The 16,037-nt window shown below is 34.9% G+C and overlaps 1 protein-coding gene across 3 annotated transcripts in view; it reads right to left on the bottom strand.

Annotated features, from left to right (window-relative positions):
• The window catches only part of FAF1 (Fas associated factor 1), a 356,005-nt gene that overhangs the window by 101,388 nt on the left and 238,580 nt on the right, over positions 1-16,037 (bottom strand). For all 3 annotated transcript variants that reach the window (XM_054720584.1, XM_008139328.3, XM_054720583.1), the window contains exons 10-12: positions 12,736-12,862; positions 11,596-11,659; positions 10,056-10,137 (exon numbers count right to left, since the gene is read on the bottom strand). In XM_054720584.1, the coding sequence (XP_054576559.1) occupies positions 10,056-10,137; positions 11,596-11,659; positions 12,736-12,862 (273 nt within the window). The remainder of the gene's footprint in view (positions 1-10,055; positions 10,138-11,595; positions 11,660-12,735; positions 12,863-16,037) is intronic.

Below are 16,037 nucleotides of genomic sequence, written 5' to 3'. Positions count from 1 at the left end.
ACTCCCATAGTAGCTTTCAGAAAGGGAGATGGAATAATCTTAAAATAATCTCTTTTCTCTAATGTAATAAGCTTTCAACAAAAACTTTTCTTCTGTTATGATAGTAATAATAAGAAAAATATAAAGACTCTTACTAATATGCAAATGCTAGTAAATTTGGGCTACATAAATCTCATTAAACTATAGGCATAGTTACTAGTAAATGAACCCCAGACTCAGATTTCTGATTTTTTTTCTTGAGCTCAATTAAACACAGGCCAAAACAGTGAAAACTGAGCATATCAGAAAATTGCTTTTGTGAAGAAAGGGCATCTGGTAAATAGAAAAAGCATAAGAAAATGTTTTGTTTTCCATTACTATAACATTTTTTCTTTGGCCCATTAATAATTTAGTTCACTAACATTTGTGGAGTACCTATGTGTTAGGTATTGAAAATATAAAGATGAATAAAACAAAGTTCTCTTGCCCTCAAACAGTTGGAGAGAGTGGTGTATGGGGAAGCAAAGATTTCATCACAGTATCATATGATAAGTGATAAGATTGGGGAATTAAAAAAAAACACCTATATTTTATTTGTGCTTTCTAATTTGGCAGAGGTAAGTCTGGTAGACGACAAAGGCAAGCTGCCCAGCTACACTCTCCTCAGACTCCCTCTATGATTGAGGTTTAGGTAACACAGTGTAAAGGAAAATCTCCTAGTTTTAAAGTAACAAAATGCTCTGTGCTAAACCCAGTTTTGCCACTTACCAGCTGTGTGAATTTGGGGCAAAATGGGTGTAGTAAGGATTGTGGATAAAGTAGGTATAATGCCTATTTAAAATGCTTGACCCCATAGTAGGTACGAATAAAATGTAGGTGTTAGGGTGAAGAGTCCAGAACTATCAATTCAAAATAAAGGATTTGAATGCAATTCCAAGAGAAAGGATAGCCATAAAAATGCATTAAAGATAATGCAGCTCCTTCATTTCTCCTACTGGCAACAGTGTGTGGGATGCTTAACTGTGCTCTGCCATTAGGGCCTCACCAATCTTCACATTCAAATTGAGGAACTAAGGTCTAAGTTGATGCTTAGGAAATGCCAAGCTGAGGACAACCAATGTGACTTGTCCTTGAGTTACAGCAGCTATTGTATTTAGGCACTTAGCATCACAGAACCAAAGGATATTAGAGCTGGAAGAAACGAGCTGGCTATGTCCCAAAATAAGCCAGGCACAGAGCAGACACTCAAAATATTTGCTGCTGAACTGAAAAGGATGTTGTCTAGTTTCTTTTGAGTATCAGAACATTCATAACCTGAATGTTCAATGATTTAAAAGTTGAAATGAGAAATAATTTCTAGAAATGATAGGTCAGTTTTTTCAGTATAATAATGAAAATAAATTTAAAATAAAATTATTTTCCTTTGTGTAAACTGGGACCTGACTTGCTTCTTCTCTTCCATTTCACTCCTTTTCTACCATCATTATTACCATAATAATCCGAGTCATCATCACTATTATTTGCTTGTTTTAAGTTTGGGGATGATCTGTAGATACAAACAACTGATACACTGATAAAACAATAAACACCTATTTATCCTTTCCCTAGATTATTTATTAGCATTTTGCTATATTTGCTCTATCATTCTTTTCATGCTTCTTCCTGAAACATTTAAAGTTGCATATATCATGAATATCATGACATCACAACCCTAAATATTTTAAGTTCTGTTTCTTAAGAAACAACGACATTCCTTTATATAACCAATTACCTCAACTTGTCCCCTGTAGCTGTTTTATTGTTTTAAATCTAGGCTCTAATTAGGATCATTCCAGTATACTGTTCCAGTACACTGTATATGGATGTTGTCCAGCACGGTGATTCAAGTAAATAAAGGCAGGGCAACACGAAACCATACTGTTTGGGTTGAAATTCCTGCTTTGCCACCTCCCAGCTGTGTGACCTTGGGAAAGATACTTCACTATTCTGTGCCCTGGGTGCCATATAGCACTGGAGGTGAGAAGTCCAACACTTTATTTAGATGAGAGTGGTGATATGAGTACTGTAACAAAGGAAGTCCCAAGGTCTAGGCATGAACTCAGACTGCCTGCTTCTTCATGAAGGTTATACTTGAGCTAAGTTTTAAAAGCAGGTTATAGTTACTAACTTCTCTGTGACTTGAGCTGAATTTGAAATTTAGGTTGCTGTGAGGGAAAAAAAGTGAAAAAGAGAAAAGTTTGGAAAAAGCCCAGTGATGTCAATGGCCTGATGTGTTCAGGCCATTCAAAGATAGTAATTTTTGAAGAGAGAAGACCCAGAGTGCAGACTGATTTGTGGGGAAAATCATGACACTTCGCCTTTTTTGGCTCCCAAAGCTGAGTTTGGGGACCATCAGGCAGGAATGAACTGGAGCTACTGAAGGTGCGGAGATGCCTAGATGGTGTCTTTTTCCTCTCACTTGCTGAAGCAGATGTTAGGGTAGCACTCTGAAATCTTGAGGATGCAGATGTATTTGAGTCTCACATAGGAAGAACTCTCACATGGAAGTCAAAGGTTAAGAAAAAACAAACAAAAAGCCTAAAGTAAAATCAAATTCTCTTCACAAAATAAGCTGACAAATGTTCACTGGGTATAAAGCTTTATCAGTTTTCATTATTTAGACTGTAATACTCAGATCATGAAATATCTTTGAGGAAGGACAACATGTGACTGAAGTTCTTATGACTGAGGAAATTAGAAGCTCAAGTGACTGGCTCCTATGGCAAACTGTAGAGAGGCAGCCAGGCTCTCTGGGGAGGTTGGGAGACAGAGTATGGAGACAAGAAAATATGCAGGCAGTTTCAGGCCAGACCAAAGATCTCCATCTCATTGGTTTTCCAGGTGAACACATAGGAGCAGTAACAAAATCCTGCCTGCCACATAAAAGAGCAGGCAGGATTTTTCTGATCCTCTTCTCTTCTGAGAGGAATAACTACTCCTAGTTAACCACAGGCCTGTTAAATAGGAGAATGTGTATGAATATGTACCCATAATGTGTGCCAGTAAATATGATAACTCAGCTGGAGAATTAGAGGCAAATTCTAAATATGGTGCTAACAATGTACTATTTAGTGTTCACATCTAATTATAGAACAGCAGATTTGATACAGTTGCATTTATATAAATTAACCTTCTTACTTATATACATGCTGGCAGACTTTTTAAAAAAATCACATTTCAAAGTAAAATAATTTAATAGTGGTTATTTTCAGATTAGATTATGTGGCAACTCATTTTCTACTTTAAATGTACCCATATGCTATTTTACAACACACATTTTATTTGCATAATGAAATATACTTTAAAAATTCTATTAGAATCTAGGTCTTATCTCACAGTTGTGTAGGATGCTGTCCTAGCTATCATATAAAATTAATCTAAGAACACTGTCTACCTTTAAGAAATTTAAATTGAAAATAAAACAAAAGGTAAGATGAGCAGACTGTGTATATCTCCCAAAGTACAAATAAGTTTGTTTGCCTAGTTTTTCTGGATGATAGAATGCTGGAAACTTATCAACTATAGCGGTGGCTTAAGATTACTGTAGGACTTATTTTTCTTAAAAAACACTGATCAGTATATTTAGATTTAACATGAGGAAGCAGAAATAGCAACTACTTTAAAATAGTCTGATTTTTAAAAAAAGGTAATAAAACTTGCTAACAGGCACAGTTAAAGCATAATACTCATTTCAGTGCTGCAAATGCTCATAAGGATTCTCAAAATTCCTTTCTGGAACTATTCTTAGAACTAGTTCATGAATTACATGAGAAAATCTGTTTTGTCACTGTACAAAAATTCCTCCAATTTGTCCAAAACTGCTTAATTAGCACCACAGCCACAGTGCTGAGTGCATTTATGGGTAGCATCCCATTTAATCCTTATCATACCATATAGATATTATCTTCATCTTTTTTTCTTCTTCTTCCCAGATTAGAAATCGGCTCATTGCTTATTTGGGGCCATAGAGTTACTAAGGGGGAAATACAAAATTGAGCACTGGTTTCCTTAATTTATGTGTAATATTTGGAACCAGCACTGGTCTGAAGTTAAGATCTAAGGAGATGTAACAGGATTATTGATATATCAAAGTGCAGTCTCCCAAGGGGATGCTGGAAAAGGAACAATCCTTCACATGAGAGATTAATCCTAGCACTGGGATTTTTATTGCTGTTGATTTTCTCTAGGGTACTTTTTGTTGTGAAGAGAATTTGGAGGTAGCAAAAATGAGAGGTAGAAAGGCTTTAAGGAGGAAAAGAACCTTCTTTTGAGAAACTCATGATGTGGCCAATGGTGACTCTTCTACAACCTTAATTAAGGAAGCTGACCATTGTTCACTTATCTGAAGCTAAAATATAAGCCTCATTCAACAAATACCTTTAAAATGCTAGGTAATGCTGGGAATCATAATGCCCCCATGCCATGGGCCCTTGCTGATCTTTCCAGACTTGTACCTTGCAATTGAACTACCTGTCTTTATTTTCGGTTTGTATTTCCCTCATTTTAAACTTCTTGCCTTTGCTTTAGACCTCTTTTCTTTTCTTTATTTTTAATAATTCTGGTATTTGCCTAAGTATTAGCCATCAGAAGTAGCTCAAGAAATCTCCCTGAATTTTTAGGATAGATGAAGTACCTCTCCTCTTTGCTTCTATACCATGTTATACTATGTAGATCTGTTTATATTGTCTTATCTTCCCCACTAGACTTTGAGCATCTCAAGGGCAGGTAATCTCTATACCACATTTGGCATGTGATAAATATTTATGGCCATCAACTGAAAGAACATCCTAATAGTTAAGAGAAAGGGGGGGGGGGATCATAAAACTTATCACCCATTGTCAAAAGTCAAATTTTGTCACAATAAACTTAAACACAAGAACTTAGAATACCTGTTTTACTAAGTTGGAGCTCTGCTTTGATTTATCTACCATGTAAATTCCTCATGAAAAAGGCAGAAAGCACTATGAGCACTCTCACCAAGAAGTGCTCTCAAATAAAATCAGTTTGAAGCAGTTTTCATTAAGACGGACTGAATGTGGCATTGTGAGAAACACTTTATCAAATATAGTGTTTTACTTAGTGATTAGCTATATACCAGTTGATGAAGCTCCCCAAATCCTTTGTAATCCCACCACTCCAATAAACATTTAATGAGTATATAAGTTCAAAAAGCCTAGCAGAGGATTTAAACCTTCAATCTTGTTTTTATTTACTCTTGGAACTCAATTTCTCACTTCAAGTGAAGAATGCTGGTGCTTGAAGTTCATCTGTTGCCCTGGTAAAATTAATGTGCCTCCCTCAGCTTAAATTAAACATGTGATATTTAAGATGAAAGAAATTTAGTAAGAATGCCACAGTATCAGTCACACTTGCCTTAAAATATTTGAACATCAGCAAATTGTTTTCTTAAAAATGACTCATTCAGAAGTTTAAAAAATAATGGCGAAAAAGATTTGTTTTTAATTCTCAAATGTGAACTCTGAAAAGGAGATACAAAGTATGATAACTGAATTCTGCAGTATAGCAGTTACCAGTGAAAACAAGTTTGGTAGAATAGGATAAACCAATATTTCCCACAACTGAGATCTTTAGAGCTTACTATTTATATGTCTTTGGGCCTGTGTTGAGCTTTTCTGAACTTCCTCATCACTACAATATTAATGTTGATATTAGCTACAATAACAAAAGCATAATATGCTAAATAGAATGGATGTCCTTCCAGACGTCCTTCTGGATGAAGGGGCAGCGGCAGGGATGAGACAGAGGACCACCCCCCCCCCCCCCCCCCGCTGCCATGGTAGGCGGGGGTCAAGGCAGAGACAGAGAAGGCAGAGGCCCCCGGTCGCTGTGGTGGCAGTGGCAGCAGCGGAGTCCCTTGCATGAATTTTGTGCACCGGGCCTCTAGTATGTGTATAATTTGGTTGATGAGCGTAATAAATGTACCTGCTTAGATTTAATTTTGAAAAATTTATCTATCATGTGGATAAAACACTCAATTTTAGAGTAACATAGTAAGCAATGCATAAACTGTTGAGCTTTAATTTGAGAAAGAAAATTGAGAAAAGAAAAAAGCCCTGGACAAGGGGAGAAAGATAAGGACAGCTTGGAATCCAAAGAGGTCAGTTGATTTTGGTAGAAATCTAATATGACACAAAACATTTAATTACATGAACCAATGATTTTCACCTTTTGGAAACACCAAGGTACTAATAAAAAACAATCCATTGGTTCATTAAAATTACCCAGAAATTAATAAGAGTTTATGTTCCTCTGGGGATCATCAGTCTAAATAAACCCAAATACCAATTTACTGTATAAGTTGCTTATTAAAAGTTCTTTTGTCTGTTATGTACTGTATATTTAAATAAGTATCTTCATTTAAAGTTATAATGTTTAAGGCATTCATAGTATATCTTATAGTAGCTTTTTAAAATGGAATTTAAAAGAAGTCTATCCCTATTTTTGGAGCTACAGTTTAAGTTACAAAAAGCCCTGACATCTTCCGGTTACTTCAACTGCTTAGCAATCTTGCTGGAAAGCAGAGACAGATATATCACAAACACATTCTTATCAAAGAGTGAATTGAAAAGTAAATTATTTCAAAGCTATAATTAGATATTCTTTCAAACATGTTTATGTTCAACAATAAATAATTGTTTAAATATAATAACATGGTCATACAATGAGTCTACAACTATTAAAAATCCTGTTAAAAAAAGTATTCAGCATTACTTACAAAGCATTCTTGCAAAAAAAGTTCAACCTGAATCAAACAAAGTTTTTAGACCTAATATCCATTTTTCAGGAAATACACAGATAGAGGAACAAGTAAAATAATACCACAAAGAAACAAATACACAAATCCAGAATTTGGAACAATATATAAGTTATCTAGCGTGATTTCTTCACAAAGTACATGTCATGAAAAGAAACAAAAACAAACAAACAAACAAAAAAAACGGAGGCAGTGCTTGCTTAAAAGAGATTTAAGTTATCTAACAACCAAATATAATTCATGATTCTTGAGTGGATTGCGCCTCCCCCCCCCCAAAAAAAAAAAACAGTTAAAAAATAGATATTAGGGAACTGCTGTTAATTTTGTTACATGGTATTGCGGTGATGTAGGAAAATACCGTTATATTTGGAAAATGCATGCAGAAGATTTTAGGGATAAAATCTGATGTCTGTAATATATTTTAAAATGGTTTAGTAAAAATTAATGAATATATAATGGTATATGAAATGTTTTTGAACAGTTTTAAGTTTTACTAATTTCAATCATTTAACTACTACAAACTAAAAAAATCATTTGAAACTATATTTCTTTTACATTTGTTTTTGTGAATTTTCAATAATAAATTTTACATTTATTTTCTGTTCTAGTAAATGTTTGCAATTTTCAGAGAAGAAATGAAACAAAAATTTATCAAAAAAATTATTCATCAAAATCCTTAAATAAGTACAAAAATGTAAAGAATTAAATTTCAAATGATGCTCTTTTATAAGTGAGTAGCAGTTCAACTTTTGAAGCTTTAAACCTCAAAACTCCATTAAAACTTTTAAATGCCCTGTATATAGAAGAAGCAAATATGGCAAAATTGTAGTAATTATTAAATGTATAGAGAATTTGGAGTGTTTATTGTACTATTCTGTTTTACTTTTTCTATATTAAAATCATCTTAATAAAAAGTTAAAATATAACTAAGAAAATAATCATATAATATTAAAAGACTAACTAAAAAGACTTGTAACATGACTCAATTTTATATTAGTCACAAATATACTCATTGAAATATATAGTAAAAATTATGAAAAAAACATATATCATAAAGTTAACCATAAATCCGTGTTAGAATATTTTCTTTTTGCTTTTCAGTATTTCCCATAAACCTGTATTTATGGAAACTACAAACATGTATTATAAAAAAGTAATTCTTCAAAAGTAATATCCATTTAATATAGATTTAAGAGTTAGAAATAGATGCTTAAAACAGCCTGTATGATGAGATATTCCACTATTATTAGGGTAAAAAACACTTGATGTCTATATTTCTTAATCTATCTCATTAAACTCAGTGATAGCTCTAAGTTTGAGCACTAATTATTGTCTTGCAATTCAATTTTTAAAATTTGTTTTAAACAAATTTTTCTTTAGGTCAAAGTTTAACATACACTAGAAACTAGAATTTCAGAGGCATCCTAGAACTCTATTCTCAAAATTCTGTGCCCTCTTTAATTCCAATAACTTTCCCTCTACTCCATCTACACACTATTCCTCCCTCTCTGTCTTTTTTCCTTCATTCATTAAACATACGAGAGGCCCAGTGCACAAAATTCATGTATGGTGTGTGTGTGTGTGTGTGTGTGTGTGTGTGTGTGTGTGTGTCCCACAGCCCAGCCAGCACCCTCTCCAATCTGGGACCCCTCTCACAATACAGGACTGCTTGCTCCCAACCCCTCACCTGCTTGCCTGATTGCCCCTAACTGCTTCTGGCTGCCAGCCTGATCACCCCCTAACCACTCCCCTGCCAGCCTGATCGACGCCTAACTGCTCCCCTGCTGGCCCAATTGCCCGAACTGCCCTCCCCTGCTGGCCCAGTCACCCCCAACTGCCCTCCCCTGCAGGCCTGTTCGCTCCCAACTACCCTCCCCTGCAGGCCTGGTTGCCCCTAACTGCCCTCCCCTGCAGGCCTTGTCCCTCCCAACTGCCCTCCCCTGCCGGCCTGATTGCCCCCAAGTGCCCTCCCCTGCTGGCCTGGTTCCCCCCAACTGCCCTCCTCTGCAGGCCTAGTCCCCCCACCCCAAACTTCCCTCCCCTGCAGGCCTGGTTCCCCCCAACTGCCCTCCCTCCCCTGCTGGCCACCTTGTGGCAGCCATCTTGTGTCCACATGGGGGTGGCCATCTTGTGTGTTGGAGTGATGGTCAATTTGCATATTACCTCTTTATTATATAGGATAGAGTATTTCCTATGTATAAGAATGTAAGGGTTACACAGTCACAGCAAAAAGAAAAAAAGAAAACTCAAGAAGATATATATATATATATATATATATACACACACATATACACACACACACACACACATACATATGTATATGTATGTATATATGTGTATATATATATATATATATATATATATATATATGGAGAGAGAGAAAGAATAATTATAAGCAATGTGTTAAGTGTAACAATAAGAGCAGAGGGTATCATTACAAAGTATTAAAGGAGTGGCTGCAGTCAATGTTAGAGTGAGTAGTGGAAAAGTCAGGAAAGGTTGAGTCTCAGAGGAAGTGTAGAGTCAACCAGGTAAAAAGCAGGAGGAAGCCATTCCTGACAGTAGGGAAACATAAAAAAAAAAGAGTAAGATTATGGGAAAATACAAATGGTACACTACTGCTAGATCTACTAAGTGTAAGGCAGGGAATGGGAAAAGCTGAAGCTGTACAAATAAGCAGAAACCAGATTACTGATTTCTGCCAGGTCTCGACTGCTGTGTCAACAGAGTGATGGCATAGAACCTTCTTGCTCCAAATGTATCCTCTGATTCTGGTTATAAATGTCAATCTACTTGATTTCAAGATCACAAAGCCCATTTCTGAGTTTAAGGAAGAATTTTTTTGTTGTCTAAAGTGACTTTTGGGAAAAATATATTGCAGCTATTAGATATATACCACTAGATGGGAATAATCATTTTGGGAAAAGACTGAAGGACAAGTCCTTTAGCAAGAACCTGTCAATCACGTAACTGAAAAGAATACAAACAAGTAGCCTGGTCCCTTATAAGCATGTCTACTCTTTTTTATTTCCCTACAAAATAAACCCCCTGTATCAAGGCCTTCTGCAAGAGCCAGCAGTACCCTATCACACTATTGCCCCTCTGAAATGGGCATTTTGGTGATGATTATGTTGGTAGATGAACCAGAATCAAAATCAAGTCTTCAACCTGAAAAAAACAGAAAACATTAAGCATTGCCCCAGGTCTGGTAGTAAACCTATGGGATGTACTTTTTAACCAGAAAAAGTAAGATTGCACTTACATCTCGGGCTTTCACATAGAAGGCCTCTTGAAAAGCAGCTTCTAATGAGCCAATAAAAAATACAGGATGGCAGTCTCCATATCTATAGGAAAAAGTATCCCTATTAATTAAAATACATTTCAAATTAACTTCAAAGTTACCAAGTCTAAACAATGACTTAAGTAAATTCAAGGCTAATGTCTCTTATGTACAGACGAAACATTAAAACATTTCTTTAAAGGCTTGGGAATGAGCTTCATTAGTTCTTAGAGTTCTCCTTGGCCTATACTGATATATTAGAACAGTAGAATTTTAAGTACATCTAGCAAATGTATTTAATAAGTGCCACAAAACCATGACATTTATAAATAGCAGTTCCTGGTTATCCACGGTCATAAAATTTTGCTAGCTACTGTGGCCTTAACTTTGCATTTTAGTTCATTTATTCTGGAAGTCCAACAGAGGGGAAAAATGGTATCGTGCAAAGTTTTCAAATTATACTATTACATTGGAAAATAGAACTAAAGAGAAATGTCATTTACATAAAAATTTATGGTTGAATATTTAAATCCTCTTTACTTAAACACCTTTGGAGAATCTCAAATGCACATGTAAATCTCATGTAAATGCACACAAAAACATGCTATATTAGACTCTTAAAAGAAAAAAGCTAAATGATTCCAAACAAAAATTAAAAATTCACTTCCATTTAAAATTATCTTTTTAGCCTTAGTCAGTTTGTCTCAATAGATAGAACGTCAGCCTGTGGACTGAAGGGTCTCGGGTTCAATTTTGGTCAAGGGCACATGCCCGAATTGTGGGCTCGATCCCCAGTGGGGGGTGTGCAGGAGGCAGCTGATCAATGATTCTCTCTCATCACTAATGTTTCTATCTCCCTCTCCCTTCTTCTCTGAAATCAATAAAAATATATTTAAAAAAATAAATAAGAAATAAAATTATCTTTTTATGTAATGTTATTTTGAAGCATATTTTGTTTGCCCTAGGATACATTAAAAAGTAGTATTTTATAAACTAGTCCTTTGGGACTGCAGTCAAAATGTTAAATTAGTGATCCATTACTTGTGCTTCAATAAAGATACAAAGCCCGGCCGGTGTGGCTCAGTGGTTGAGCAATGACCCATGAACCAGAAAGTAACGGTTCATTTGCCAGTCAGGGCACATGCCTGAGTTGCTGGATCGATCCCCAGTAGGGAGTGTGCAGGATGCAGCTGATCAATGATTCTCTCTGATCATTGATGTTCCTATCTCTCTCTCCCTCTCCCTTCCTCTCTGAAATCAATAAAAAAGAAGAAGAAGAAGAAAAAAAAGAGCTACAGAGATAAGATGACTACATTTCTGAAGTGGCATAAATGGTTAACTAGTTATTTGACATTGAATACTACATGTTTCACTATCAGGACTATATAAGTTGACAAATATAACCTTTGAAAACTTTAAGGAGAAATTAAAAAAATAATCAATTTATGATTAAAACTGTTCCAGAAAAATACAGTGGCATTAAAAGAACATCAACTTTATATAGTTAATATCCTAACCCTACCTTGAAGAAAACTCTGCTGTAAATTGTAATAAGGCATCTCCTTCATTTTCTGCGTTTTCTGGCACTAAAAAACAAACAAAAGAAAAAACAAAAACAAAAAAAACAAAACAAATAGACACAAAAAACAAACCACATAACATCTAATCCCACATATAAGAAATATATTTAATCAATAAAGAGAAAATAAGATTAAGTTTTAGTTTCTGTGATATATCTGAGGAGACATTTTAACTTGATATACATTAGGAGATTTCATCAAATCTTAAAAAAGAAACTTAAAAAAATTCCAAGCTCATAAATTTTGGAAAAGCAACTGACACAATCTTGCTAATAGGCATTTAAAACATGTGCCAGGCATCACTCAGAATTTCAATGTTTTCTTGAAATGACATCTTGTGACTAAATTATATAAAAAGAATCTCAATTTATTTTAAAGACCTATTAATCAGGAAAATAGTCAATTTAATGCAAATATACCTATTTTTTCTCCCAGGAATTCCTTAATTTCAGAATAAATGATCCATTTAAGGACTTATTTTAAGGATCATTTTGCATATAGCAACCACTTATGATTCTACAGTATGTATCCTGTAAGGTGTAAGTGAGGGAGATAGTACATTTATTTATTTATTTATTTTTTCTTCCAAAGATGAGTACCAGTGAATGGAAAAGTAATACTAATATTGGTTTGTTTGTTTTTTGTTTTTGGAGATATGGTCAATTTAATTACAAGATTTTTAAAAATACAACTTAATGCTTAATTCATTAAAATATTTAAATAGTAAAAATTTTGATATTTCTAATAAGATGTGGGGAAACTACAGTCACAGAAAGTCCAGCTATGTGTTGAACAAACTCTAGGTTTAAAGTAAAGGAACAGATTCATAGCTAATTACACATGTGAAACAAGTTACATTTCCTTGCATTTTAATGAATTTTACTAAAGCATTGGGAATCATTAGGCTTAATAAAATCAAAACTCAAGAGGCTCTAATTCTAATGAATAATGCTTATTTGTTATATTTTTTCTTTCCAAACCCGAAAGTCAGTAAGAAACTTTTTAAGTTCACTACTCTTCATAAGTTTTTGCAATAAAAGGGAGAATTATAATGCCGGACCCAAAGAACTATTAATACTCACTCATTGGAGATTTTCTCAGGGCAGTTGACGCCATGCCGAATACTTCTCCATCATCCACCCCAAATTCAGGAGCATCTTCAAAGTCATCTCCATCACTATCACTAACCATATGAACATCGGTGCTTTGCTATTTAAGGAAATCAAATTTCAAAATGTAAGTTATGCAATCACATTTAGCATTATAAAAGTTTTATTAAATAAGGAACAATTTGTTAGAGCAAAGCTTAAGATTTTTCAGTTTAAGGCTTACATATATTTCTAAACTTGCTGTGATACCCCTAGAATAAAGATTGGAGACAGAGGGAAAATAAAAGGTGCTTACAAACTTAATGAAGTCAGGGATTTTTGTCTATTTGATCCCTAGCCTATAGTAACACAATTTAGTGCTCAATAAATAATTGCTCAAAAAATGAAGTAACAGGTACAATTGGGAGAGGTCAGAGACAAGGTAAGCTATACGAGACTTTTACAAAGCTCGCACTAATCTATGTTTGTCAGGGGTATGTTTGAAAAGCAAGGGTAGCATTTTCAAACTTGGCACTTCTTTACTGCAATGGTTCTCAAAATTTTCATTAGTAAAATATGGCACACTATCCTCACAGTATTATTGGAAGATAACATAAAATACACTATGAAATTTCTATCTTTTAAAATATGATGTGCTGTGTACTTAAGTTATAAAAATGAGGAAACTATTTGACCTTTTAGTCAATGCAAAAGAGCCTAACTTAGAGATAAATATTTGCCAGAAAAGCATTAAGAGAAACTTAGAATCAAAGACTCAAAAACTTAGCTAGACGGGATATTAGAGTTCAGCCAGTTACAGAATCAGATTTTAAAGCTAGAAGGGATTTTAAAGATCTCTCATCAGTGATTTTCAAATTTCTTTTCACAGGGTTACCTCCTTCCCCCAGTCCCCAGCAAAACATGCAAAATTACAATGCATATAATATATGAAAAGGCCACTCTGACTGATGCAGGGAGAGGGCATTGGGGAGCCTAATGCTCCTGGCGTTTGACTTTTTTCCCCTCATATCCCTTTGACAGCTGGGGTACCTCCAGTGGCTCTCAGGACACTATGGGACAATTGTAAAAACCACTGGCCTAGTGCAGTGGTCGGCAAACTCATTAGTCAACAGAGCCAAATATCAACAGTATAACGATTGAAATTTCTTTTGAGAGACAAATTTTTTAAACTTAAACTTCTTCTAACGTCACTTCTTCAAAATAGACTCGCCTAGGCCGTGGTATTTTGTGGAAGAGCCACACTCAAAGAGCCGCATGTGGCTCACGAGCCGCAGTTTGCCGACCACTGGCCTAGTGAGTCTAACAGCTCCAAATGAGGAAGTCAAAATATTTACCCCATTTGACTCAGCAGGTTTAGCATTTCTTCCTTGGGCATAACCAAGCATTAATGTCCAGAATTGTGAGATTTTCCCTCTTATTTTAAAGACAGTCTTCTCAATGGTTGAATAGAGAAGGTAATGAACATATACTTATTGGATAAATAAAAATGAATGGTCCTGGCCCTAAGCAGTCTATCTGCTCTCCTGACTGTATCATTATTTCTCACAGAAGCCTTGGTTATATTTGTGATCATAATCCTACTTTAGTGTTTTGCTTTGTAGAGCCAAGACCTCTTCCTGATTTTAACAGTTCAACAGCTTAAATATTTAAAAAACCCTTCTCATTTCAAGGCAGTGAGGGAGCCTCCTCCACAAAACAACACATTTACTAAGACCACAACTGTGCTTGAATTCCCTCTGTATTTCAGGCAGGCAAATATCTGGAGTATGAAGTTCCCTTGAACTTCGAGGCTCAGTCTTAAACAGGTAAAGGCTCAAAATCTTAAAGATACACTACGTGTTCCTTTAGGGTGCTCACCCAGGCTCACAGGCAAGAGGAAATAAACAAAAGGCCAGTATGACAAACTTCCTCAAATTCTTATTAGCTAAGCTATCATCTTAGCTTTCTATTAGTCTTGCCTAGTACTCACCCTTTCTTTAAGAGGCATCAGGTTAAATAGGAGGGTTGGAGAACACAGATGAAAAGAAAGGGATTATTCTATGTATCATCTTTATTTCTCACCCCCTTTACGTTAGTCCCCATATCTATCCTCTTTCTCTGGTTTCAGTTTTCAATCAAACAGCAGTCCCTTTCCATAACAACAGTACTTAACCTCATACTAGGATGGTGATTTTAATTTTGTGCCTATGTAACCCATTATTCATTTTGTCTTCACAAAGTATAGCATTCCCAAATCTCTGAAGAGCCCAAGAAAGTGAAATCCTACAACGATAACATCTTCAAAGGGAGGTATCTAAAAAGCCGATTTTGTTGAAAAAGTATATTTCAAATATGAATTATTGAAGTATCTGCAAGAATGAGCTACTTAATTATGTATAAGGAACTCCCAATCTCCTTACATTTTCTTATCAGCCATCTAACAGGTTAGGAAAAGCTTTTTCTAAAAAATGAGATAAACAACCTTTTTATCATTAATGTTTGCTGATGCAAATAATAATCTCTTGGTTCAGTGATGGCTGCCCTAAAATTCTTTAAATACAAATAAGCTATTTATTCAGAATTTTAAAATAGCTAAAAAAAATTGTGATTCTATATTAGCTATTTATTACATTAATTTATTCCTTTTATCATTTAACAAATATTTATAAGCCCCTACTAAGTGCTACACTGATTGGACCTGCTACACTGGTTAGACCTGTGAAAGATATAGATTATGGTCTCTCAAGGAACACTATATAAAATATAAAGATAATTATAATACCTAGTGATAAGTAGTATGACAGATAAGTTCAGAGGACAACATTTAATGCACTGGAGGAATTAGGGCAAACTTCCTAGAGGAGATAATAACCAAACTGTTTGAGATAAAAATTTAGGACTCAGATATACTTGGCACTGAGGCAAGCTTAAAACTGAAGCAGATATTCCTTTCACCAACTACTTATTATATCAAAACACCAAGTTAAAAAGTTAGGGAAATAGAGATAAAACATAGTTCCAGCCTTCAAGAAACTCCTATTCTAAAGGAAGGCATATTTAGTTGCAAATATGTCTTTTTCAGTGTGATCAGAGAAGTAACAAAAGATTAAGCAAAGGCTATTGGAAAATATAGAAGAGATGATTAGTTATTCTAGGACCAGTGAAGAAGACTGTAAGGCTTCACATAAGTGCTACTATTTAACCCATACCTTAAAAAAAGATACCAATGTTGTGGAGCATGTGTAATGGGAATTTGATGGGGAGGGAGTTGTACTCTAAACAAACAAAAAACTCAA

This window comes from Eptesicus fuscus, chromosome 9 (assembly GCF_027574615.1).
Source record: "Eptesicus fuscus isolate TK198812 chromosome 9, DD_ASM_mEF_20220401, whole genome shotgun sequence".
In the NCBI taxonomy this organism is placed as follows: Eukaryota; Metazoa; Chordata; class Mammalia; order Chiroptera; family Vespertilionidae; genus Eptesicus; species Eptesicus fuscus.
This window is presented reverse-complemented; position numbering and strand designations above follow the sequence as displayed.